The sequence below is a fragment of the Aphanomyces astaci genome (assembly GCF_000520075.1).
Source record: "Aphanomyces astaci strain APO3 unplaced genomic scaffold supercont1.32, whole genome shotgun sequence".
In the NCBI taxonomy this organism is placed as follows: Eukaryota; Oomycota; class Saprolegniomycetes; order Saprolegniales; family Verrucalvaceae; genus Aphanomyces; species Aphanomyces astaci.
The window spans coordinates 50387-73779 of record NW_009798295.1 but is presented as its reverse complement, the minus strand read 5'-3'; the positions used below and the strand labels follow the sequence as shown (position 1 = coordinate 73779).

General features: G+C 49.4%; 8 protein-coding genes across 8 annotated transcripts in view; 5 read left to right on the top strand and 3 right to left on the bottom strand.

The window, feature by feature from the left end:
• H257_11094 (hypothetical protein) overlaps window positions 1–1713 on the top strand; it is a gene marked incomplete at both ends in the record, with an annotated part of 6267 nt that extends 4554 nt beyond the window's left edge. The window contains one exon of the mRNA XM_009837933.1: window positions 1281–1713. Coding sequence (XP_009836235.1) covers window positions 1281–1713 — 433 coding nt within the window. The remainder of the gene's footprint in view (window positions 1–1280) is intronic.
• Window positions 1714–4492: 2779 nt separating this feature from the next.
• H257_11093 (hypothetical protein) lies at window positions 4493–5665 on the top strand (the record flags this gene model as incomplete). Its single annotated transcript, XM_009837932.1, has 1 exon — window positions 4493–5665. The coding sequence occupies one exon, from the start codon at window positions 4493–4495 to the stop codon at window positions 5663–5665; it is 1173 nt and encodes a 390-aa protein (XP_009836234.1).
• Window positions 5666–6240: 575 nt separating this feature from the next.
• H257_11092 (hypothetical protein) lies at window positions 6241–6995 on the top strand (the record flags this gene model as incomplete). The annotated part of the gene is made up of 3 exons (XM_009837931.1): window positions 6241–6521; window positions 6649–6859; window positions 6909–6995. 3 exons carry the CDS (start codon window positions 6241–6243, stop codon window positions 6993–6995), a joined length of 579 nt encoding a protein of 192 aa, XP_009836233.1.
• A 1483-nt stretch (window positions 6996–8478) lies between these two features.
• H257_11091 (hypothetical protein) lies at window positions 8479–8739 on the bottom strand (the record flags this gene model as incomplete). The annotated part of the gene is made up of 1 exon (XM_009837930.1): window positions 8479–8739. The coding sequence occupies one exon, from the start codon at window positions 8737–8739 to the stop codon at window positions 8479–8481; it is 261 nt and encodes an 86-aa protein (XP_009836232.1).
• Window positions 8740–8993: 254 nt separating this feature from the next.
• On the bottom strand, window positions 8994–11602 carry H257_11090 (hypothetical protein; the record flags this gene model as incomplete). Its single annotated transcript, XM_009837929.1, has 12 exons — window positions 8994–9098; window positions 9177–9268; window positions 9373–9667; window positions 9767–9958; window positions 10015–10175; window positions 10198–10258; window positions 10335–10521; window positions 10572–10772; window positions 10989–11070; window positions 11119–11213; window positions 11273–11378; window positions 11578–11602. 12 exons carry the CDS (start codon window positions 11600–11602, stop codon window positions 8994–8996), a joined length of 1602 nt encoding a protein of 533 aa, XP_009836231.1.
• Window positions 11603–13201: 1599 nt separating this feature from the next.
• H257_11089 (hypothetical protein) lies at window positions 13202–14649 on the top strand (the record flags this gene model as incomplete). The annotated part of the gene is made up of 3 exons (XM_009837928.1): window positions 13202–13995; window positions 14022–14242; window positions 14387–14649. The coding sequence occupies 3 exons, from the start codon at window positions 13202–13204 to the stop codon at window positions 14647–14649; spliced, it is 1278 nt and encodes a 425-aa protein (XP_009836230.1).
• A 727-nt stretch (window positions 14650–15376) lies between these two features.
• Window positions 15377–17019, top strand: H257_11088 (hypothetical protein; the record flags this gene model as incomplete). Its single annotated transcript, XM_009837927.1, has 3 exons — window positions 15377–15514; window positions 15754–16077; window positions 16930–17019. 3 exons carry the CDS (start codon window positions 15377–15379, stop codon window positions 17017–17019), a joined length of 552 nt encoding a protein of 183 aa, XP_009836229.1.
• Window positions 17020–17119: 100 nt separating this feature from the next.
• On the bottom strand, window positions 17120–18271 carry H257_11087 (hypothetical protein; the record flags this gene model as incomplete). The annotated part of the gene is made up of 2 exons (XM_009837926.1): window positions 17120–17603; window positions 18162–18271. The coding sequence occupies 2 exons, from the start codon at window positions 18269–18271 to the stop codon at window positions 17120–17122; spliced, it is 594 nt and encodes a 197-aa protein (XP_009836228.1).
• Between the last annotated feature and the right edge of the window lie 5122 nt (window positions 18272–23393).

Genomic DNA, 23393 nt, shown 5'->3' with positions numbered 1-23393 from the left:
CTCGCTGCTGGCGACGACGATCTTGTCGTTGCGCTGCTCGAAGGAGGAATCTAGATCATGAGTATGATAAGTTCACGTATTCATGCATGACATAAGATTACCTCGTGATGTGACGTGTTGTCTTTTCCGTCAGAACCCAAGGCAATTCTCACGCAAAAGTTGAAGTGAGTACAATACTTTTCGATGAGCCTAATAACTATTGCCTGGAATTTATTGTTACTACACTGCGAATCGCACGACAATGGGTGATATCTTTTTAAAATTACAGCTTGATGTTCAGAATAAGGAAGTTTCATTGGCCAAAATATACTGGCTTTATCGTACTATTCGTGTGTTTCATTGGCTTAGCCACCAACCTGCGAATTGCAGGGCGGTCCACACGTCCGGGTTAAAGAATTCATTTACTTCACGCAAATAAGATTGATAACACACAAGAGCTTAAACGAAAGATTAGGTACTGCGTTGTGATGGGTAGATGGTGGCGAACGATGATGTGTCGATCGATGGAGAAGTTCCTGCCTTGAGCCAGTCGCTTGATGAATTCATGAACCTTGGTCATCCAATACTATAATGCGTGAATGGTAATTATAGCCAATCAATAGATACTGGCACCTACTAACACATTTTGGTTGTTGATTCTCATCGACACATTTTCCCCTCAAATTTAGAAGGTGACGGTGGCCCTGGTCACGCATCACGTCAAACCAAACCATTTCAAGTGTAGTCTGAAGAAAAATCGCTCATTGGGCGAAATAAAACACGTTGTTTAGTAATTATAGGTGCAATGGCATGGAAGGGTAGCCACTTGGTGTCAGCAGACAGTGGGGTACAGCGTCGAAGCAATACACTGTAGAGGCTACAGAGGAGAGTGTAGTGCAGCGGCGATAAAGGAGTCCTCTACAACACTGCTCCGTCCACCATCGTCGCTGCACTCCACCGCCCACCATCTCGCACTAGGCGGGTGGAAGGCGGTGGAGCGCAATGAAGATGGTGGACCGAGAAATGATATGCCGAGGACCTATGGAAAAGGAAGTGTAGCGACCATGGAGGATGGCCTCCACTGCACTCTACTGACAGCCGTCATTCTTGGTTGTCTTCGGCCGTCGCATTTGTAAGGAATAAGGTTTCGCAGATCCCGTCAAGGTGTGGCATCGTCTTATGGGCAACATAGAGAAACGGCCACCGATGCACTCGACGGTAGCGTACAGCACAGTACAGCGACGGTGGAGGATATCGCAAATAACGGCTGCCGCGTAGCAACTATGATGTCCACAGCACAGTGGCCGTCACCTTCATCGCCGCACTTCACTATCCGCTGCCGCAGCCACACTACGACGTCCTCCATCATCGATGTTCTCTACACTCCACCACCCGCCACCGTCGCCCCAGATAGCAGCATGCCAGTGCAACGACGATAAAGGAGTCCTCTACAACACTCCTCCGTCCACCATCTTCGCTCCACTCCATCACCCGCCACCTCACATTCGGCGGGGGAAGGCCGTGGAGTGCAGCAAAGACGGTGGACGGAGAAGTGATGCGGCGTGGACCTATGGAAAAGGAAGTGCGGCGACCATGAAGTACGGACACCACTGCACTCGACGGCAGCGGGCTGTGGGGCACAGCGACGGCGGAAGACATCGCAGTATAGCGCAGCAGGTACTCCAGACGTTTTCACGACTCGACGAGCTCAAACGCTTTATTTTCTCCGCATAGAGTGTGTGCATCGGTGGACATCACAGTGGTCGTCCGCCATCGTTAACGTTACGCACCCCACTGTCCGCCGCAGAAATACAACGTACTCCATCATTGACGCACTTCCCTACTCCACTGACTGCCACCGTCGCCCCAGGTAGCAGGAAGACGGTCACCGCTGCATTACGCGGCGGTGGCGGACGGTGGAGTGCAGGAATGCTTCGATGATGGGGGACATTGTAGTATGGCCGCGGCGGCGGATACTGGGGTGGCAATGATTGTAGACGACCACTATAATGTCCACCATCATCGATGTACTATAGGTCCGTCACGGTGCGGAATAGTCTTCTTACCGGCACTACTGTGGATGCCCCAACGTCAAACTAGCTTCACGTTGTGTCAACTACTTGAGAGCACCTGGGCAAGGATAACGCGCCGCCATCGCATGGCCTAGCTTAGCACTGCAGTAAATCACCGCGTTTGCCGAAATTTCATCGGCAAACACCCCTGTTGAGCAAACCTTGCTCGGAAAACCAGCCAGAAATTCCTTAGGCGTCCAATCAAAATGAACCAAACCCATACGATCCATAAAATCACCTCTAATTAGAGCATGGAATTACTAAAAAGAGTGGTACGTTTGGTGCTTCGTTTTAGTAAAACGAAGCTGGACTCAACTTAATACTACTTGGGCCTATGTTTAAAACAGGGTTTTACTGTTAGTCCCAGAATAGCCAAAATTTGTACGTCGAAGAAAATATCCGAGTGTTGTACTAGTAACTACTACTAGTACGGGATACAACATCCCACCATATTGTTTGACCCTCTATCACCATCACCATGAATGAATCTGGATATCCCAAGCACCAGTAATACCCTGAGACGATATCATTACTCGGTTAGTGCAACTCTGCATGTGTATTTGAATTTTGATATATCATGACAACAAATTTAAATAAAATTCATTGCGTCAAGTACCTAATTGGCTGAAATAATTCTACTTTGAACCAGTCGTTTACGTTGATTTTGTAAATTAACGATCAAAAGCAGAATAATGCATTTAGACTCCATAGTACAAGAACGTACTCCCAGCGTACTATGTACTATGTAGTAGTTATACACGGCATGATAGTTCGTGCGTTTGGAACCTGTATCATTTTGATGGAATGATGATGGCGTGAGTCACCATACGGTACTTCTGGCGCGATGTTAGGTTTACGATGAGCGAATCGAGACAATTAAGTTTTCTTTTGGCTACAGAAAATATCGAGAATTGGCCAATCAAGTACGGAGACTCTACCTCGCCACAATTGTGATTTATACTAGTACTATTAATAGTATTATTTTTGAACAGTTGCCCTGACCGAGTTTCTCCGCAAAGCACAGTATGTACTGATTACTACTACTCCAAATAATTCAGTCGACTCAACTGACAGTGAATTACAGTAATTAGCTGACGTTACTGATTTAAAGACATATCGTTACTATTAATAGTACTAGTAGTACCGGTACAGTGGTACGTAGAAGCAATATCCCAACTCCGCTATCACTCCGTTCCAATTCACTGACACGTTTGGGCATTCTATTAGTTGTGACATTAGAAAATCTTGCTGGGAATTAAACTATACAGCCTATGACACCTCTTGTTTTCGATAATCTCCGTACATTCTTAAAGTCCGGTGAAAATTTGAAAATTTGGGTTGACAGTGAGTGTGAGTAGATGATTAATTTAAATTTAAACACGCTGCTTTTGGAAGAATGGCAATATAATTGTATGACCTCATAGCCAAGATTTTGCTCTTTTGATTGGTACTAATTTTACTCAAATCCAATGATTGATCATAAAACCACCAACGTTACCGGTATGTGGCAAACGTCAACCGTGTCAGTGATTTGGGACGGAGTGGTATACTGTACAAGTTTCGACATCCCACCATATTGTTTGACCATCTATCACCATGAATGAATTAGGATATCCCCGTACAATTCCCTCATTAAAACAGTTCCACTGTTGTTTTTCTCAGAAAACACTGCAATTTGAGTGTTATATGGACTTTGTATGCTCGGACCACCTCCCACATACTAAGGGTTAAGTGCATTTCTGTGGTTAGCGATAGCTAACCACAAGCGATGCAGTTAACCTCGGGGATTTAGCATCGGATACACTCACCGAGGTAACGGAGTCCCAAGTTGTATCCGGATGGGATATATTCCCTCATTGAAACAGTATTTCAGGTTTCACATTTTGGCGAAGGTTTGCTGATATACTCACATATTGGCGATTACAAGTACCCTCAAATTCTGTGCAAAAGCTATACTAGTACTATTAATAGTATTAATACTACTACGTAGTACATAGTAAGCTTACTTCACATTTCTGATATGAATCCCTCATTAATGAAACAGTACCACTGTTGTTTTTCTCAGAATGCACTGCAATTTGTGTTCATAGGTGACTTACATAGTATTTTCTGATAACCTCCATCTTAGTAGGGGTTAAGTGTATCTATCTGGTTAGCCATAGCTAACCATTGGTAATGCAGTCAACCCCGGGGAATTAGCATCGTATGTCTCATCGGAGGTAGGACGCAGCCCTAAGCTACAGGGCTACGGGCTAAAAAGTGCATCCTGGTGTGATAATTCCATCGTTGAAACAGGATTTCGGGTCGCAACAACAGTGGAACTGTTTTAATGAGGGAATTATTCCGCATTTCAATGGTTTGGTATCGTAAACCAGTAGTTCCCCAAACACCCGTGTCAACTTGAAATGTGTTGTCATTTCCGATTTCCTCACGTTCGTGCCATGAAGTTCACCCTCCTCTCTGCTGCTGCCGCCGCCATCGCTTTTGCCTCCAGCGAACATGACGGCAAGCGCCTCATTCGGCTCTCAGCCGACCACTCCGAGTGGATGACCGACGCCCAAGTGGCGGACTTAGCCCTCCGTGACGTCGGGTTCTTGGACGACACCGATGGCGAGTGGACCCGCGTGTTCGAGTTGGGGGCGGCTCGCCAGGCCAAGCAAAACACCCCCCATGGACGTACCCTCCAAGAAACAACCCTGTACCCGACCGTAGCCATGCATCCCAAGCTCGTGCGTGGGGTCAACGCCAAGGTTCAAACCGCCGACTTGAAGCGGACCCTGGAGAGCTTTGTGAACAAGTTTGCGAACCGCCTTTACAACTCGACCGAAGGCGCGCAGTCGTGCGGGTGGATCTACGACCAAGTGGTCGAGTTGGCTGCCACGGTGGTGACTAACCCCAACGTCAAAGTTACCGTGCGACAGTTCACCCACCCGTGGGGACAGTACTCTGTGATTGCCCGCGTCGAGCCTACTACTATTGTGAAGGACGACATTGTCATTTTGAGTGCGCACCAAGACTCCATCAACTCGAAAGACCGAAGGGACCCTGTCAAGCGCAACATCGCCCCCGGGGCCGACGACGACGGGTCGGGCACCGTGACCATCTTGGAGTCGCTCAAGTACTTGCTGGCGACCCCCGAGTGGACCCCCATTCGGCCCGTGGAGTTCCACTGGTACGCCGCCGAAGAAGTTGGCCTGCGCGGGTCCAAGGCAGTAGCGACCGAGTATGCGAAGGCCAACACATCCGTGTACGCCCAGATGCAGCAGGACATGACGGGGTACGTCCGCCCTGGTACGTCCCCCGTCGTGAATTTGATCTCCGACTTCACCAACAAGAACCTCAACACCTTCGTGGAGACGCTTGTCGCGACCTACGTGGGCCTCCCTGTGTCCCACTCAGTGTGCAAATACGGCTGCTCGGACCATTTCTCGTGGAACGCGACAGGGTACCCCTCGTCGTATCCGTTTGAAACCGAGTTGAAGGACTTGAACCCGAACATGCACTCCCAAAAGGACACGATCGCCACCATCGATTTCGACCACATGGCCGATTTCACCAAGCTCTCGATTGCGTACGTTGTCGAGCTGACCCAGGACAGCGCCACGTCATGCTAATCACCTCGTTGTTCCATCGTTGTACCGTACCCACTGGCAAGCTTGACTGTATCGATTCCGAAGCTGATTCGCTTTAGCAATGAATGCCAAACAGCGATACTGTTTCATACTGTTGTCTTTGGAAAAGTAAATCGATCTTTAACTACTACGTAGAGTACTTAAAAGGAATATTAATGTCCAACACAGTCAAACGTGTAAGGCATTTTTATATAAAGCAAGGTTGCACTTCCTCTAAAACGAAGCAAATCGAAGGTTCTGTGAAATAGAACACGTGTTTTAGTAATTATAGGTACAATGGGCAAAGACATGGAAGGAAAGCCACCGCTGCACTTGATCGCAGCAGACAGTGGAGTACAGCGTCGGAAGAGCACATCACAATACACTGCAGGGGCTGCGAGGAGAGTGTAGTGCAGAGACGATAAATGAGTCCTCTACAACACTCCTCCGTCCACCATCGTCGCAACACTCCAATAAGACGGTGACGCACTTTCACTGACCAACAGAATCTGCGGAGCTATTCCATAATAATTCGCAAGGGCCGAAGGCATCCAAGAGTGTAGTGGTGGACGCCCTTCATGGTCGCTGCACTTCCTTTTCCGTGGGTCCACGCCATCATTTTCTCCGTCCACCATCTTCGTTGCAATCCACCACCTTCCACCCGCCGAGTGCGAGGTGACGGGCCGCCATCATCGATGGGCTCCTACACTCCACTGGCTGCCACCTCGCACTCGGCGGGTGGAAGGCAGTGGAGCGTAACAAAGATGGTGGACGTAGAAATGGTGTGGCGTGGACCTACGGGAAAGGAAGTGCAGCACCATAATGGACGACCACCACTACACACTACTGACCACCGCCAGTAGTGAACTCGACGGCAACGGATTGTGGAGTATGGCAAAGGTTGAGGACATCGCAATATAGCGCAGCAGGTACTCCAGTCGTTTGCTCGACTCGACAATTGCAAACGCATCCTTTCCCCCGCATAGGGTGTGTGCATCGGTGCAGATCACAGTGGCCGTCCACCATCATTACCGCACCCCACTCTCCACGGCTGCGGCCACACTACAATGTCCTCCATCATCGACGCACTCCACCGCGCGCCACCATCACCCCAGGTTGCAGAAAGACGGTTACCGCTGCACTCGACGGCCGTGGTGGACGGTGGAGTGCTGGATTGCGTCCATGTTGGAGGACATTGTAGTGTGGCCGCAGCGGCCGACAGTGGGGTGTGGCAATGGTATTGTAGACAAGCACTGTGATGCCCACCATCATCGATGCCCTACACCGAGTGATTCTAACGAGTGTCTCCCGCAGCCTCCGCGATCGCAGTTAAGTAGCTTCCGTAGTTCCATCACGGTGCGGAATCGTCTTCTTACCGGCACTACGGTGGATGCCCCAATGTTAAACTAACAAAAATGTAACTTCGCGTTGCGTCATCTACTTTAGAGACACTTGGGCAAGGATAGCCCGCCGCCATCGCATGGCCTAGCTTAGCACTGCAGTAAAACACCGCGTTTACCGAAAATTCATCGGCAAACACCCCTCTTAAGCCAACCTTGCTCGGAAATCCAGCCAAAAAATCCTTTGGCGTCCAATCAAACTGAAGTAAACCCATACCAGTACGATCCATAAAATCACCTCTAATAATTAATTAGAGCGTGGAATTACTAAAAGTGTGGTATTAATACATTTAGTGCTTCGTTTTACTAAAACGAAGTTGGACTCAACCTAATACTTACAACGTGGGTGCATGTTTAAAAGAGAGGTTAATTGAGTTTGGATTATCATTTTTAAGACATTCCCCGCGAGGGAAGCCTGAGATCGAACCCACGACATTTGAGTTAAGAAATCGATGAGCTATTTTCCCTCCCCTGCATGTTTAAAAGAGGGGTTTTAGTCCCAGAATAGCCGCCAAAAGTTGTGAAAAGCAGTATACAGCGTGCCTTGATTTACAGTTAGGGTGTCACGTATCGTTGAAGAATGTAATTAATTATAGGGCCGATTTCAGTTTTGCATTTGAAAACTGAAATCGAAGTTATATCTGCTACTATTCTCGGGACCGAATTGCACAATTCACTGATCGTCGTCATGAACTACTTTTGATCACAAATGTGCTTTCACTCCCGTCTAGCGGAGGCCGAATTAACGGTAAAATGCACACTGAGGACACTTATCACGAATAACTATTTCTGGTCTATTTTAAGTATAATCATTTGGTCATTTGGTCCAATGAAAATGCACCAACAATGCACATCTTTCAACACCACGACGAATGGCGGCCTGCGGCGCATGATGGAGACCAAACGACTTTACCGATCATGAGACCATGAACCGACTCCTAAAAAAGACTCATACGTCTTTCTGCAGTGCCATACAGAACACTTCTCCGTAAAGGGAGTGACCGAGGGTCTTTTTGAGTTCCACAGGCATTTTCTTCACTTCTACTTGGTCTTCATGTTGTTGAACCCACGTCTTCGCATAGCAAGCGTACGGGCACCCATTAGGCTTCGTCTTCATTGAGGCCAAGCCAGTAGACAAGGTCTTGGTACTCACCATCTTCTCCTCGGACGTTGCCCACGTCGAACCCTTCATTACCAAATGCAATATTGTCGGGTAGGTCTTCGTTCAAATTGCGTGTCGCCTTCGTAATACATCTGGCGCCGGCAGGCTTGGAGGAGGGAAAAGTCGTAAGTCTGCACCAACCGATCCAGACACCTTGCATGGGCCGCGCCATTACAGCTTATTGCCTTGGTGGGACACTTCAACATCAACGACTAGTCATCATACGCGTGATGGTCGCGAGCGTTGCGTACTTTCTAGGCGCTTGTCGCACCAACCTCGCGATGCACTTGATCCGTTGCTTCATGCAGCTCGTCCATGTGATTCGTGCAAGTGGAGTCGAGCCAGGCGATGTCGGCAGCTTCCTTGGTCACAGTGTTGACAAACGCTGACAGGGGCGTCGCGACAGACAGGCCAGTAAAGTATATCACCGGGGCCATGCCGCGAAGTCGATCGTTTAGCATGTGGTTCAAGGTGCCTTGTATCACGTCCATGACGAGATTCCCAGTCGGTCGCATGCTGCTTCAATTTGCTGGTAAGCGTCTTTACGGTGCGGGTGATCAAGCGGTTGACTACCTTAGCGGTTCCATTCGTCCAAGGACAGTATACGGTGGTTGGGGCCGCATGCGGCTTTACCGATCGTGTGGATGACTCAGATCTTGAAATAGGAGCCGCTGACGAAGACCCAGGATTGGACATTCCCAAAGCTCGTGAACCAGTTGAGGAGGCCGTTGGTGGTCGCCGCGGCCTCGCTTGTCTCGCTGGGCCAAAATCACACGATCCCACTCATGTCATCTTTGACGACGAGGACCTTTTGCCAGCGGTTCGTCACCGTGGACATGGAGAGGCAGTCGAAGTGGATCAGCTCTTGGGGCTTCTCGGCATGAAGCGTCGATCTAAGCGAGCGTGGGGTCACTGAGCCGCCGACGCTGAGGCAGTGGATGCAGGCTTAAACAATGGTCTTGTCATCGGCTTCGAGGGTGCTCCAGGCGAAAACATCGTGGACGGCCTTGGTCGTGGCTTCGATTCGCCGATGGCCCGTGGCGCCTAGATACGCTATGATGCAGACCTGCTGCTAGAGGTCCGTGGCTCTTGGTGGGATCCAGATGCAGTTTCCCTTGTCGAGCAACGGGTTCTTGTGTTCATTCCACACCACGTCGGTTGGCGGGTCTCCACTTGTTGGGTCCTGACGAGCGCTGGGTCAGTCGAAATCAAAAGGCGGAAGTCAGCTGGGCGGGTAAGAATGTAGCTCAGCGGCTTGCAGCTTTCCACAACGGCAAACTCTTCCTTCTCCACGACTGGCCAACGCTCGCTTGTCCCAGGAAAGGCGGCGCTGAGAAAGGCCAACGGCTGGTGGCGCTTGATCGCTGCGTCGAGGGGTTGGGGCCCCACAAGCTCGGTGTAGCAGGGGATGCTGGCCCGCATCCAGTTGGTCGCGCACACGAACTGTTGGTGTTAGTGGCCGTGGTCGACGCGAGCGTGCACAGTCCTTGGATTCATGTGGGGGAGTGATGGGCGACTTCAGTTGAGACGACTTTGCCGCACCAGACGGCCTTGGTCAGGAAGAAGTCGCATTTCTTCGTGTAGAACTTTAGGCCGAAGGAGGAGTAGATCGTGAGGACTTAGTCGAAGAGGTCGTTGGAGGTCTTCTGGGATCTCGGCGCAACCTAGCATGTCGTCGAGCCAGGCTAGGAGTCTCTTCAACAGTAGGACGGCAAACACGAAGTCCACCGCCAACTGACAGAACGTAACCGCATCGGTCTGGCCCATAAGCACTCTTTCAGCGTGTACACTCCAAAGGGGGTCATGAAGGAGTTGAACATCTCGGCGTCTTCATGGAGCGCCAGCTGCCAGTAGCCCTTGAACCAATCGAGGGCGAGGAACGCCCGATCGCCCACCAATACAGTCAAGCTGGCGTCGAGGTTTGTTCGGCATAGGCCATGGCATAGGCTCCCTGCACGAGATGATTGACTGACTGTCGATGGCGATGCGCAAGTCGCCAGAGTCTTTTTTGAGGACGATGCGCGGCGCCGAGGTCTATGTTGCACGGTTGTTGCCGTACACCAGGCCGGCTTCGTCCAGCTCGCGCACATATGTGCTTCAGTAACTCCACATGGGTCGGGGGGTATCGTTGCAGGCCATACTTGACTGGGACGGCATCGTTTCGGGGTTTCATACTTGATGCATACCCGCAGCGGCTCCACTTGATCGGCTTGCCGTGGCCGATCTCCAGGCTGAAGACTTTGTAGTGATTGACCAGGAGGAGTCGCCTCTTCTCGCGGTCCTTGGTCAAACCATCTCTTCAGCGGCACGGAGCTTGGCTTGAATCACCGCTTCAACCACCGCTCACCGCCTGTTTCGCTCGCCTTCTGCGTCTTGAGTAGGTGGGACTTGGATGTTTGGGGTGGCATTGTGCATGCCGTCATCATTGCACTCGTCGCTTGAGGCGGCCACTTGACTCAGGCGGCTGACACCGCTGCCTTCCGATCGTCCAGACTTAGGCGGCCCCGATGGCACTGCGACTGCCGTCGCAGGCGTTGCATCTTCTCGTCTTCCACCGGGGCATACAAGTGGTACCCGGCAGTATGCACATGGTGTCAGTCCACGAAACGGTAGGTCTTTAACGGCTTGTTTCGTTGAAGGGCCAGCTAGCGTTGGACAGACTTCTCCAGGCCAAGTGGTTTGATCGCCTTATACCATGATGTCGACAACTGCCTTGCCTTCTTGGTACAACACCCACGCTTGGTCGTCGCACTCCAAGGATCACATCAAGTTTTCGATCATCTTGCCAAAGCTCGAGTCGGCGTCCAGGATGGTTGTGTCGAACCGGATCGCCGTCGTCAAACGTTCTTGAGCACTTCAAGGTATTGAGGCTCCTCTTAAAACGCCTTGCAAACCATGCGGCGCATCTGCCTCCGTGACGCCACGGTAGTCGCGGATGGCCATGTCCCACATCGCCACACGCTTCTTGGTGAAAACCTCCATGCACGCGCTGACAGGCATCATGAAGGATCTTGAGTCATTGAGCTGGAGGGCACTTGGTCAATGTACTTGTTGTAGTGCCGGATAAATGTCCGCCGCTCCGACTTGGTCGAGCCTTTGAACGAGGGCGGGTCAGGGAGCACCGCCGCGTTGTACACGAAGCCGCACTCATGGCCTTATCCCATGTCGTCGTCATCGGGGATAGGGGCAGGCTGGTAGCGCCAGTTGGTTTCGCAGTTGGCGATGGGGAATTAAATGGGGCGGCCACTCGGGTCGGTGTGGGCCCCGAAAATGGGATGTTGGCGTAAATTTAGACACCGGGTTAAAACCGCTGGTCAACGGCTGGTGGATTACACCAGCGGGGAGAGGCGAACGGGGTAGTAGCCCGAGGGACCGCATTGGGCCCCTCGGGATCGGGATCGCTATGTCTCGGTAACAGAGGACTGTGAGCGTTGGTAGTCAGGTTACTCATTGCTTCGGACGATGAGGCTAAATAGTTCTATGTTTTTGCTCCTGGTGGTTATCCGGACGGCAACCTCTTGCGGAGGCCGAATTAACCATATGTATATAGAAAACTGTGGTTTCATACTACGAATTACTTTTTCTGGTCTATTTATAGTCTATCATTTCGTCCAATGAAAATGCGCCAACAATGGACATCTTTCAACCGCATGACCATGACGTACAACCACATGACGAATGGCGGCCTGCTGCACGTGATGGAGACTAAACGGTCTTACCGATTATGAGACCATGATCCGACCTCTAAAAAGGCTCATAGGTCTTTCACAGCGCCATGCAGAACAAAATGACGCACAGCGATGACATGCGCTGGAGAGCAATCGTACAGCGATGTATGTATAGTGTCATATCGTAGAAAACCACGCCATCTTCGTGTTACATTGCGGAGTACGTTCAGTGGCACTACTACTCGATGGAATTAGAGAATTCAATGTACTCATTGCCCGAAGTAACGAGTGACTCAGGCCACCAACGCTCACAGTCCCCTGTTAACGGGAAAGAGCAGCTTAATGTACAATGCGTCGGAGCTGTCTCAATTCAACGCCTCGAGCGAGTCGGAACGGTGGACATTCATCCGCTGGTTGAACAACCACCTGGACCAAGACAACGCTCCTTAGCTCATGCATCCAGACCATTTATGATGATTTTTGGTACGTGCATGGAAATGTCGACCAAGTAACGCGTGGCGATGTGAATCGTAGTCAACCGCAACTACCATGACGTTACGGAAGCGGAGTGGGGTGCATGGATTGGCAATGCGTTTGACGAACAGCCTTAAGGCGTTGAAGTGATAAATAAGCGTTTGACAACGGCGATTCGGTTCGACACGACCATCCTGGACGCCGACTCACGCATTGGCAAGATGTTCGATAACGTCATACTAGCGCCATACACGACGACCAAGTGTGGATGTAAGAACAAGAAGGCAAGACCGTCGTAGGTATCATGGTCAAGACGATCAACCACTTGGTCTTCAGCAGTCGCCAACACCAGATGGCCCTCCAACGCAATACGCAGATAACGACCAACGTATACCGTTTCGTAGACTGGCTGAACGTGCATACCACCTTATGGCCCGGTTGAAGAAGCGGAGACTTCACGGCTGGGCTTCTCGGAGGATAAGCTGCTCAGCCACGCCTTTGCCAAGGATGATGTCTGGGATATCAGCGATTTGAACTAGCCGTTTGTGATGCAGGGTCAGCCGCCTGATTCAAGTGTCCGCCTCAAGTGACGAGTACGGTGATGAGCATGCACAGTGCAACCCCAAACATCCAAGTCCAATCTGCTGAAGACGCAGAAGGCGAGCGGTGGTTGAAGCAGTGATACAAGCGAAGCTCCGTGTCTTCCGTCTGGAGTTCTGCCACAACGAGCCGATCAAGTGGTATCGCTGTAGGTGCGAATAAAGCCTGGCGCCGTCCAGTCAAGTGTGGCCTGCGACGATGTCTCCAACCCATGTGGATCTCATGGAATTCACGTATGCGCGAGCTGGAAGCAGTCGGTCTGGTTAATCGCATAAAGTGCGCGATGTGCGCCTCGGTCCCGCGCATGCATCGTCACAAAACAAGACCCTGGCGACTTGCGCATGATCATAGACAGCGGGTCCATCAACTGTGCACGGAGCCTTATCCGAATCTCGACGTCACCCGGACTGTCTTGGTAGGCGCGCGGGAGTTTTTTACCCTCGACTGGCTCAAGGGATACTGGCAGCTGGCGCGCCATGAAGACCCTCAGATGTACTACTCCTTTATGACCCCTTTCGGAGTTCAAATACCTACATGTGTGCTTATGGGCAAGACCGATGCGGTGCGTTCTGCCAATCGGCTGTTTACGTCATATTTACCGACCTACTGTTCAATGGCCTCCTCGCCCAAGTCCTCTCGAATGTACCTCCTTCGGCGTGAAGCTCAACCCGAAGAAATGCGACTTATTCCTCAAGGCCGCGTTTTGTGGCGAAGTCGTCTCAACCGAAGGAGTCCAGCATTCCATGCTATACCGAGCTTGTCGCGCCGCTCCGCCAATTCCTCGACGCAACAAATTGGAAGTGCGAAGAAGACGAAGCTCATCAGCATCCAACTGAGTCCCGTTGGCTGGGACGTTGGCCATTTGGTCTGGTTCGATAAGATTAAGGAAGCTCTCTGGGCGATGGTTACCATGGCTCACCCACTGGCAGACGTGATGGTATGCCTTTACACCGACACAAGTGAAGGCTGTTGGCGCGCGATAGCCTCTCACGTACCACTTGACGCCCTGGCACTGCCGTTAGAAGAGCAGTACCACCAGTGTTTACCCTCCTCAGCTGCGCCTTTACAGACATAAGCAAACTTTGGCCCATCATGGAGAAGGAAGCGTTTGCCGTTGTGGAAAGCTGCAAGCCGCTGAACTACATTCTTCCCCGCCCAGCTGACCTCCGCCTTTTCATCGACCACAATAGCTGCAGTACATTTTCAATCCTGCCGATCCCCCAGCATGGCAAGGCCGGCATCGTTGGACAAGTCGCCAGAGAGACCTCCCTAACTGGTGCCTAGTCATCAAGGACGACATGAGCGGGTTCGTGAGACTTTGCCACAGTGAGATAAACGACGCCACGATGACCTCAAACTGCTTCTTCGATTGGTTTACGACCTTTGTGTATGTCTATATATGGGCCTGGACCATTTCAAGAAGGAAGTCTTCGACAAGATCCGCAAGGCAGCCGGCGCCAGCCACAACTTCACGACGCGTACTGTCTTTGGGTCATCGAAACCGTTCAAACAATCAACGGACTGATCCTCCGCGCCGTCAAGACGCTTACTTGCGAGTTAAGGCTGCGCGGGACTGACTGGCACCTCGTCCTGGCCCTGGTACAAGGCGCCTTGAACGACATGCCAAGCGACCGACTTAGCGGCATAGACCCCTCGGTGTGTTTGCAACCCCCATCGGGATGAGCAGGCACTTGGGCAGTGACTTCTGTCTGTCTAAGCTAAACTGCGTGAGCCAGACGCTCTCAGCGAACAATAACATGTATATGGGTGGCGGAGCAGCAGTAGATCTCAGCGAATGATAACATGTGTATGCGAGGCGGCGCAGCAGAATACACAAGGCCTCCACAGCATGACAACGGTCCCGGCTTGGCGTGACCAACGCCTGGTAAGCGGAGCAGCACCGCCAATAATCGGACACCGGCGACGTAAAAACGAAAGTAGTCTGTGTCATTTAACGTGTCGAGGCGAAAGCGAACGTCGGGGATAACGGGACGTTCAACCTAACTACTCAACAGCTTCCACAGTAGTATGAAGAATAGTCGACGCTGCTGTTGACGTGGCTTTGTTTGAAGCAGCCTCCGCACGACGGACACCACCAGTGCTGTCTCGTTCATTTCGATGTGTGCCCTTGCTGATCAAATATCCGGATAACTTATTCGTACATTTTGATGGAAATATGATCATAAAATATCTGTCGTTGCCGCTGTCGTTGTGTGAGCTGAACGCGAACAAATAACCAACGATTGCGAAATCTCCTTAATAATAGACAATGATATCACCCAAAGACATCGTTGTGCTCTTCAAGCGCCGACGCTCGATGTCCTTGTGCCGACGAATTCATTTCATGGAGTACTTCATTGCTGCCATCGAACGACCATTCATCCCCAACACCAGGCTTCAGCTTGGAACCATGTCCGACGGTGATGCAACCCTCAAGTTCCGATTTGAAGTCGCTGGCGTCGTCAGACTGGTTCATCTGCTGCGGATCCCGGGCGTTTTCATCACCAAATCGAACGACCGCTGCCTCGGCGCTGAGGCCCTGTGTATTGTACAGCACAGGTTGTCGTATTAACGACGCTAAATCGACATTGTGGTGGTGTTTGGCCGGTCGCGCGAATCACTGTGCCGCATCTTCAACGACATGGTAGACCTCCTGTATGGCATTTGGAACGAACGCATGTACATCCGTACGGACATTGTGGTCCCACGGATTGCGGAGTACCAGCTGCAATTGCAGCCAAGGGGTCACCAGTGCATACCATATTTGCTTTCATCGATGGATCCAAGGTCCAAACCTGTCGCATCACCCAGACCCCCAGCTTGGCCGACCATCCGGACATGCAACGGCATATCTACAATGGCCACAAGCGAATCCATTGCCTGAAATTTCAGGGTGTGACTGCACCCAACGGCCTTTGCATCCACTTTTGGGGGGCGATTGAAGGTAGTCGCCACGACACTACGTTGCTCAAGGAAAGTCGACTTGTCGCGTTTCTGAACAACCGAGAAGCGGCATTTTGCTGGTGCACTTATCTATGGCGACCCGGCTTACGGTATTTTACCGTGGATCATGTCGGACTACAAGGGCAAGTCCATCAGCGCCCAACAACGGTACTTTAACTCTGCCATAAGCCGTGTTCGACACTATGTTGTGTGGTCATTTGGGCGCATGAAAACGCTGTTGCCATTTATCACGTTCAAAATGCAACAAAAAATCATGCTCTAGAATGTAGGAAAGATAATATGTCTTTCGATGTTTTTCACGAATTGCAACTGCTGCTGCAGTGCGATGCAAAGGTTATAACCACCCAGTATTTCTAGATTATTAGTTTGACGACTGCGAATTAAATTAACCCGAAAGTATGTCTGAATTTGTATTCATAAAATACACATTTCTTGCTTTGAAAGGTGTCAAAGCATGAAAACCTGAGTGAGTAACAAAAACAATTGCGTTTTGGCACCGATGCAAAAGTTTATAACCACGTGGTGACAAGAAGACTTAAGACACCAAATCGATCAAAATGATGCTTTCTATTCATGAATTTTAAGCTCCTAGTACTTAGTGGTCATTCCTTTGTTACCAACGACACCGAGGCATCACATCTTCATGCTGAGGACAAGTTTTTTAGGAAACTTCCAAACCATCCCAGTGGTGAATGATCGCCATCTTGAGCTCCTCTTTCGAGCTGTACTGCTTGCCGCCAACGTAAACGCGTTGAACAAGATATCCCCAGACGTTTTCAATAGGATTCAGGTCTGTACTGCGATGGCAATCAAATTAGCCATTACTTTGAAATGAAACCGCCATCGTTAGACGAATATCTCCCAGTCTAATTTCAAAGTAATGACATGTGTATCAAATTCATGAAGCACTAAAACTGTTCATTATTCTTTGACATACTAAACTTCATAAGTTCTACCATATTGTTGCGTTGCCATGATGGACATACCCCGTAGTCCTAGCACCCATTCGACACGCCTGGCTGGAGCCATTCGGGCGGCCAGGCCCGGCGGTGGACGGCCGCGGTGTGTGGTGCGAGAAGGAAGGGTTAGGGCCAGGAAAGGCCGGGTCTAGTGTTTGGTGGAACCAAAAGGGGATTTAGACTTAGAGTTAGTATAGGATCAGCTTAGTCAGTTAGTGAGTAATTCAGTTCTAGTTTTGCCTCCAACTGATCAATACACCGCCAAGCATTGCCCGGGACTTCACTGCTCCCCCAAAATTGTGTTTGTGTTGAGAAGTTGCACGGAGGCGCAAGTTGCGACGCAAATCGGTATGACGCTTTAGCTCAATTTCACGCATTTCTGCGCGTTCCTTCCGTGCAAGCGCTTGCTCGTTGACCCCAGCCTGTAGTTTCAACTTCTTGTATTCCAACCTCTGCTTCTCCAGGTCGATTTCAGCTTGTTGCACCAGAATAAGTGCCATCTCCTTGTTCGACGTCGTTACATCGTCATCGCCATCAACGCTCTTTCTCTTTGAAGCGCGCTGCATCGTCTCGTCGCGAATCAACGCCGTTGCTGTCAGCGCCTTCTCCTTCACGGCTGAACTTGCCATTTGCCTTTCTTCCTTGATCGCTCGTTGGCCGTCGACGATGGCAACCAGCTCGTCGAGGAGCTGCGCTTTCTCAGTTTCGTCATGACTTCATCCCGACATGAAATTGGACTTGGCTGGAATTGTCAATGTGACTCGAGTAGCTAGCTGAATCTCTGTGACGCCTTCTTGCCGTCCAAAGCCGTCGATTGTCATGATGCGTGAGGCGGTTGCATCCCACGCTTTCGACTAGTTTCACGTCGGGTCCAACGACGGTCATGACCTGGCTGTTGCTCATCTCTTTTTACCACTCACGATTGAAATCCTCAGACATTAGTCGATTGGCGGAATCTGGTACTAGTTTCCGGCATTTTCTCTACTACTCTGTCTGGGAAAAAAGTCCCATTTGACTTTCGATTGGCGGAATTTTTCTTGTTTTCACTTTCCTTCGAATCTAATTGGCTTTCCAAACGGCGCGTTTTCTCCTCTTTGATTGGTTCTTTTTAGCGAGTTGTAGTTCGCTTTTGCTCAAACGTTACGACACAAAGAAAATCCTACACAAACTCTCTGCACACATAGTGTCCCGCTGAGGTCTCAAAACTCATTTTCACACTCCGCAAGAATCGCATAAGTTGTTGGCGACAGCTCCGTTCACCCTACCCCTTACGGCAAACGCAAGCTCTTCGACACGACCCACCGCGCAATCTTCGATACGCTGCTTGAGATCAATGCGGCAGGAAAGTTGACCCATGGGTCATACAAGAAGGTCGCCGGCATGTTCAAATGCCACTGGAAGACCGTCTCTCGCGTGTGGCATCGAGGCCACGCACGACTCACTTCGGCAAGGCAGCGCCGTTGCCGACGTGGACTCAAAATTCAAAGATAACCAATATAAACTAATTATTTCCATGCAAAATATTGATTTGTACAGTTATTTGTTTTGACTATTGTATTTTTTTAGGCAATTCGGGTGCCAAAAAGAAGCACTCGGCTGCCGACATTGAGCGAGCCGATCGAGCTGTTCCTCTGTTGGCACGCCAAACTATGCGAACAATGGCAGCCCAGTCTGGTTATTCCAAGACTACACTGGTGCACCATATGGACGAAGTGAAGACTCTAAAGCCCAAGGCAAGCCACTCGAAGCCGTACCTCACGGATGCCAACAAGCGATGCCGCATGGAGCATGCAATGTCCTTTCTTTCACTGTCGTTGAATGGGACTACTTTTTCCAATATGTACAATTACGTGCATGTTGACGAAAAGTGGTTCTATTTAACGACTGTAAAGAAACGATGTTATGCTTATGACGACGAAGTTATCCCACTGCGTGCCTTGAAGTCCAAGAGATTCATTACGAAAGTAATGTTTCTTGCCGACGTGGCCTGGCCAAGGTTTGATTTCCACAAAAAATCAATGTTTGACGGCAAGTTGGGTGTCTGGCCACTACTCGAACGTACTGCGGCAAAGCGTGCAAGCAAAAATCGCCCGAAAGGTACTGTAGTTACGGTACCACAGACGGTAAATTCTGATGCTTATCGCGACATGATTTTAAATAAAGTTGTGCCTGCGATTAAAACAAAATTTCCCATGGGGGATCAGAATAAGATAATATACTTGCATCAAGATAATGCGAGTCTACATAATTGTGTGACTACGTAGCTTCTGCTTAACCATGGTGTTACTGGGAGTACAGAAACTCTGCACACAAGAATTAGGGAATCACAGGTAGAAAATGGGGAATCATATGAAACTGTAACGTTACAAATACTATATAAGGTAATTTGGTCCTCCACAGGCCTCGTCTGGGAGCGGCCTACCTGCCGCTTTCCCGACGAGAGGAATCGATTGGACATTCGGTGAAGTGCACGATTGGGGCTCACTCCTCGCCAAGGCACCGCCTGCACAAAATTATACACAGGACCTCCGCTGCGCTGCGGTGCGCGTAATTTTGTGGGCGGATGCTCTGTCGTCGCTCGCTGCTGTAACGCTAGGTCAATTCCCTTGTGTTTTGATACACGTGTGTGTCCCCCAGATTTCTACCTGTGATTCCCTAATTCTTGTGTGCACGAACATTTGACTCGTGTTACTGGTATTTGCGCGGCTAATCAACCGCCAAATAGCCCCGACTTAAATGTTCTCGATTTGGGATATTTTAATTCGATTCAAAGTCTACAAAGTCAAAAGTTTACTCGAAATATCGATGAGCTTGTTGACGCTGTAAAGAGCTCATATCTTGAGCTGCCCCTTGACACATTGTCGAAGACCTTCATTACCTTGCAAAAGGTTATGGAGAAAACTCTTGAAAACAACGGAAACAACGACTACAAGCTTCCTCATATGAGCAAAGATGCAACGATAAAGGACTTGTCCTTGTTTAATGTTCACTGTGACCCAGCAGTGCACGAGAGCGCACTTGCATCCTCAGCGGCACTTGAATTCCCAAGAAAGAGTAGTTTTATAATTTTAATAAAACGTCATTATATTTTTGTGTAACAATATGGAATGTTGTAGTCCAATTCAAACATTAAGATATTTTTCAAAACGTTGCATACTTTAATCAAGTCAAAAATACGGGACTCTTTTCCCAGAACAGAGTAGTAACATAATGTCAGACTTTACAGGTAATCGCATTACATCATGTCGGTTACAGATAATTCTAAGGATAACGTGACGGATAGTGAATAGCCGAGCCGCATTACATAATGTCGGTCTTTACAGGTAATTCTAAGGATAACATGACGGATAGTGAATAGCCGAGCCGCATTTCCCAATAGAACTCCAGAATTGATATGATTGGATAAAATAAAAGCCTGCAACAACAAACACCTTGAAACATTTATAGTGTGAAATAGTACAAATTTATAGAAGGGTTTTTCAAATCAAGATGCCGCGAAGAACTCGTACACGGCTGACGTTGTGTGTAAGGCCATAGCAGACGTGATCTCCAAGAACCTAACAATCCCTGCTGCTGCAGACGCATATTCGATTCCTCAGCGATTGCTTCGCACACACGTGGCGAATGCTAAACGCATGGACACTGCAGCCAAGACGAGGTCGTCTTCGTCACATCGATTCTAGCAATGGAGCGCGACGGCCAACTTGTGATCCTAGACAAAGCGGCCGCAATGCCACCGCCTCATCGTCTAACCGATTGCTACGCGCCAAAGGCTTGGCATAGTTCATCGAGCATCGAATAAGTGAAGTAAAACCTGTAAATATATATTACTGGACACATGTACAGAGAACCCCGGAAAAGTCCGACCCCCCCAAAATATCCGACCACCTGTCTAAAGTGATGTAATTTTATTCATCGTCGACGCACCTTTGAAATTGAATTTATCCATCACGAAGCCAATCACAAAGCAGTATTAATGAAAGTTTATGATTGGCCTATTCAAATTCAAAATTTGAAACACTTCACTTGACATCATGCCGACGCGACACCGCAAGAAGTCATACTCCATCGACGAAAAGCGAAAGCTCCTGGCTATGTTCGAAGCCACTGCAACGAGCCATCGCAAGAGAGAACCCCGGAAAAGTCCGACCCCCACAAAATATCCGACCACCGGTCTAAATTGATGTAATTTTATTCATCGTCGACGCACCTTTGAAATTGAATTTATCCATCACGAAGCCAATCACAAAGCAGTATTAATGAAAGTTTATGATTGGCCTATTCAAATTCAAAATTTGAAACACTTCACTTGACATCATGCCGACGCGACACCGCAAGAAGTCATACTCCATCGACGAAAAGCGAAAGCTCCTGGCTATGTTCGAAGCCACTGCAACGAGCCATCGCAAGAGAGAACCCCGGAAAAGTCCGACCCCCACAAAATATCCGACCACCGGTCTAAATTGATGTAATTTTATTCATCGTCGACGCACCTTTGAAATTGAATTTATCCATCACGAAGCCAATCACAAAGCAGTATTAATGAAAGTTTATGATTGGCCTATTCAAATTCAAAATTTGAAACACTTCACTTGACATCATGCCGACGCGACACCGCAAGAAGTCATACTCCATCGACGAAAAGCGAAAGCTCCTGGCTATGTTCGAAGCCACTGCAACGAGCCATCGCAAGTTCTGTGCGGAGAATGGAATACCTCGAAGTACGTGGATCGACTGGCAAAAGCGCCGCACAGAACTTGTGACGACTCGACGCAACGCCAAGCGCCCAACGTTGGGTGGACAAGGCGCCAAGGCCATCTTCCCGTTCAAGTACGAGCTCCTTGCCTTCATGAAGGATGTTCGGCGTGAGGAACACATTCTTACGTCGATGCATATGGTAACCTTCATGAAGCGCAACCACGGGGAATGGTTGGCGTCGTACCGAACAGGCAAGCGCGACGCGTACAAGTCCCTCTTGAAGCTCTGCCAGGAGTTTGCCAAACGACACCGCTTTTCCCAGCGAGTTGCGTGCTTCACAAAGATGCCCACCCCCGATATGTTGGAGATCCGCCAGGATTTTGCGTGCAAGTTTTGGACCAAGTATCATGCGTACGCTGCCAGCGAAATCATGAACGTCGACGAGACCGCCGTATACTACGACATGCCCCCTGGCAAGATCTGGGCAGAAATCGGCAAGTCGTCCAAGGTCGACAAGAAGCAGAAGCATTCCGACCGTATCACTGCGGTGTTGACATGCCGAGCTGATGGTACGTCGTATTGCATGAATGGCTATTGACGATGTTGTGTGTAGGGTCTAAACTACCCATTTTATTCATCGTCCATGGCGTCCCCGGTGGTACAATCGACGAAGTGGAGCTGGACACCTATCCAGAAGAGCACTACTACAGTGTCCAAGAATCGGCGTGGATGGACAGCCGCGTGTGGAAAGCGTACCTCGAGATTTTGCCGCCGTACATTGAAGGCCCCACGGTCATAGTCGCTGACAACTTCGACGCCCACGTTACGCAAGAATCCGCCAATGTCATCGCTGGTGATCTGCACAGCGTGCTCGAGCCACTCCCTGCCAACTGCACAAGTGTGTGTCAGCCCTTGGATGTAGGGGTTATGGGGCCGTTCAAGAAGTTGTTGCGGACACTGTGGCTCGATGAAGCGCCTGTCACTTCAGCTGCAGACAAGCGACGTGCTATGATTTTGCGTTCAATCAAGGCCTGGGAAATGATTTCTAGCGACGCAATCCAGAAATCATTTCAAAAAGCAATTCCGCGTCCCCACATTGTAGTTGTGTAAATAATAGATACTGTGTTGTGATCTTAATTATGTGCTCGGTAAGAGTGTTCTCTGGATAACCCCCCGTCGTGAATCCAATAGAATTCTGTAGTAGGTGATTAAAAATAATAATGTTGAATATTTTTGTCATGTTGTACATCACTTGACAAAATATATCCCTCGGTGGGATTTGAACCCGGGGCACCTGCATTGCAGACTGTGTACTTAGTGCATTTAGCTGCAGGATACATGAAAAGGGGGGGCAAAAAGTGGATTTCGAGGTGGTGTCATCACCAGGGAGAACGATCGTCCCTATAGCGTCGCAAAGAAATGACTACATCAACTGATGCAAATACCTACCCCCGAAAGTACATCTAATGGTGGGCCCATGATAATTCAAATGTTCCGTACTCCGACGACGTCCTTATGATATGACCCAACATCTACGATACCGTATATTTCCTCATGTAACGTTACGCTCGTAATTTCTACCAATCATATCTAACAATAAAAAAGTAATGAATATTATTACTCTGGCGACATCCCCATACAAAATTTGCTGTAACCCCTGTCGGATATTTCCGGGGTTCTCTGTAACGTACCGGTAACCAATTTTAAAGCTCAAAATTTCCATACATAAATCCATATAAAACCATCATTCTTAGACATTCATTCACATGTCACTCAAAATGGGAACTGGAAGGTGGGACCTGACCA